This window comes from Myotis brandtii, unplaced genomic scaffold (genome assembly GCF_000412655.1).
Source record: "Myotis brandtii unplaced genomic scaffold, ASM41265v1 scaffold691, whole genome shotgun sequence".
Classification (NCBI taxonomy): domain Eukaryota; kingdom Metazoa; phylum Chordata; class Mammalia; order Chiroptera; family Vespertilionidae; genus Myotis; species Myotis brandtii.
The window spans coordinates 747594-748172 of NW_005370704.1; the positions used below are offsets into that span (position 1 = coordinate 747594).

Consider the following 579-nt stretch of genomic DNA (forward strand, 5'->3'; position numbering starts at 1 on the left):
GAGCCAGAAGCCAGGAGAGGCAGGAGGGCCCTTGTGGACTCGGGGCGATGCCCCGTGACCCCTGGTTGGGACCCTGAGCCAGAACGAAGGCAACAATCCTGTTGTTTCGAGTCCCCGTCTGGGGTGGCGGCCGAGCGCTGCTCCAAGTCCCTCCACCACCCCCACAGCGGAGCGGGAGGCCGGGCACCCCACATCGCACACAGGACCGGAGCCGAGGCGGCAGCAGCACATGGGCTCCAAGGCCGAGACCTGGAGGTCCTGCCCTACAGCCCCGCCGGTGGGAGCCCGCTGGGGGTCGGAGGCCCCGGGCGGCAGACCTGGGCCGGGGGAAGGGTCTCCCCGTCGGGCAGTACCTTCAGCTTCTCGTACTTCCTGCAGTAGACCTCCAGGGCCTCCCGGATGTCCTCGGGCACCTCCAGCTTCTCGTCCTTGAAGGGGGGCCAGAACTCGCTGGACAGGATGACGGCATAGACCCCAAACGGCGGCTGCTCCTCCAGGGGCCGCTTCTCGTCCTCCTCGCGGATGTTGGCGTTGATGCGGCGGGAGTCGGCCATGTCCTGGGGGGACGGTGGGGGTCTG

The 579-nt window shown here is 69.1% G+C and overlaps 1 protein-coding gene across 1 annotated transcript in view; it reads right to left on the reverse strand.

Annotated features, from left to right (window-relative positions):
- The window catches only part of ANAPC2 (anaphase promoting complex subunit 2), a gene marked incomplete at its 5' end in the record, with an annotated part of 29585 nt that overhangs the window by 4955 nt on the left and 24051 nt on the right, over nt 1-579 (reverse strand). The window contains one exon of the mRNA XM_014529684.1: nt 342-576. Coding sequence (XP_014385170.1) covers nt 342-576 — 235 coding nt within the window. The remainder of the gene's footprint in view (nt 1-341; nt 577-579) is intronic.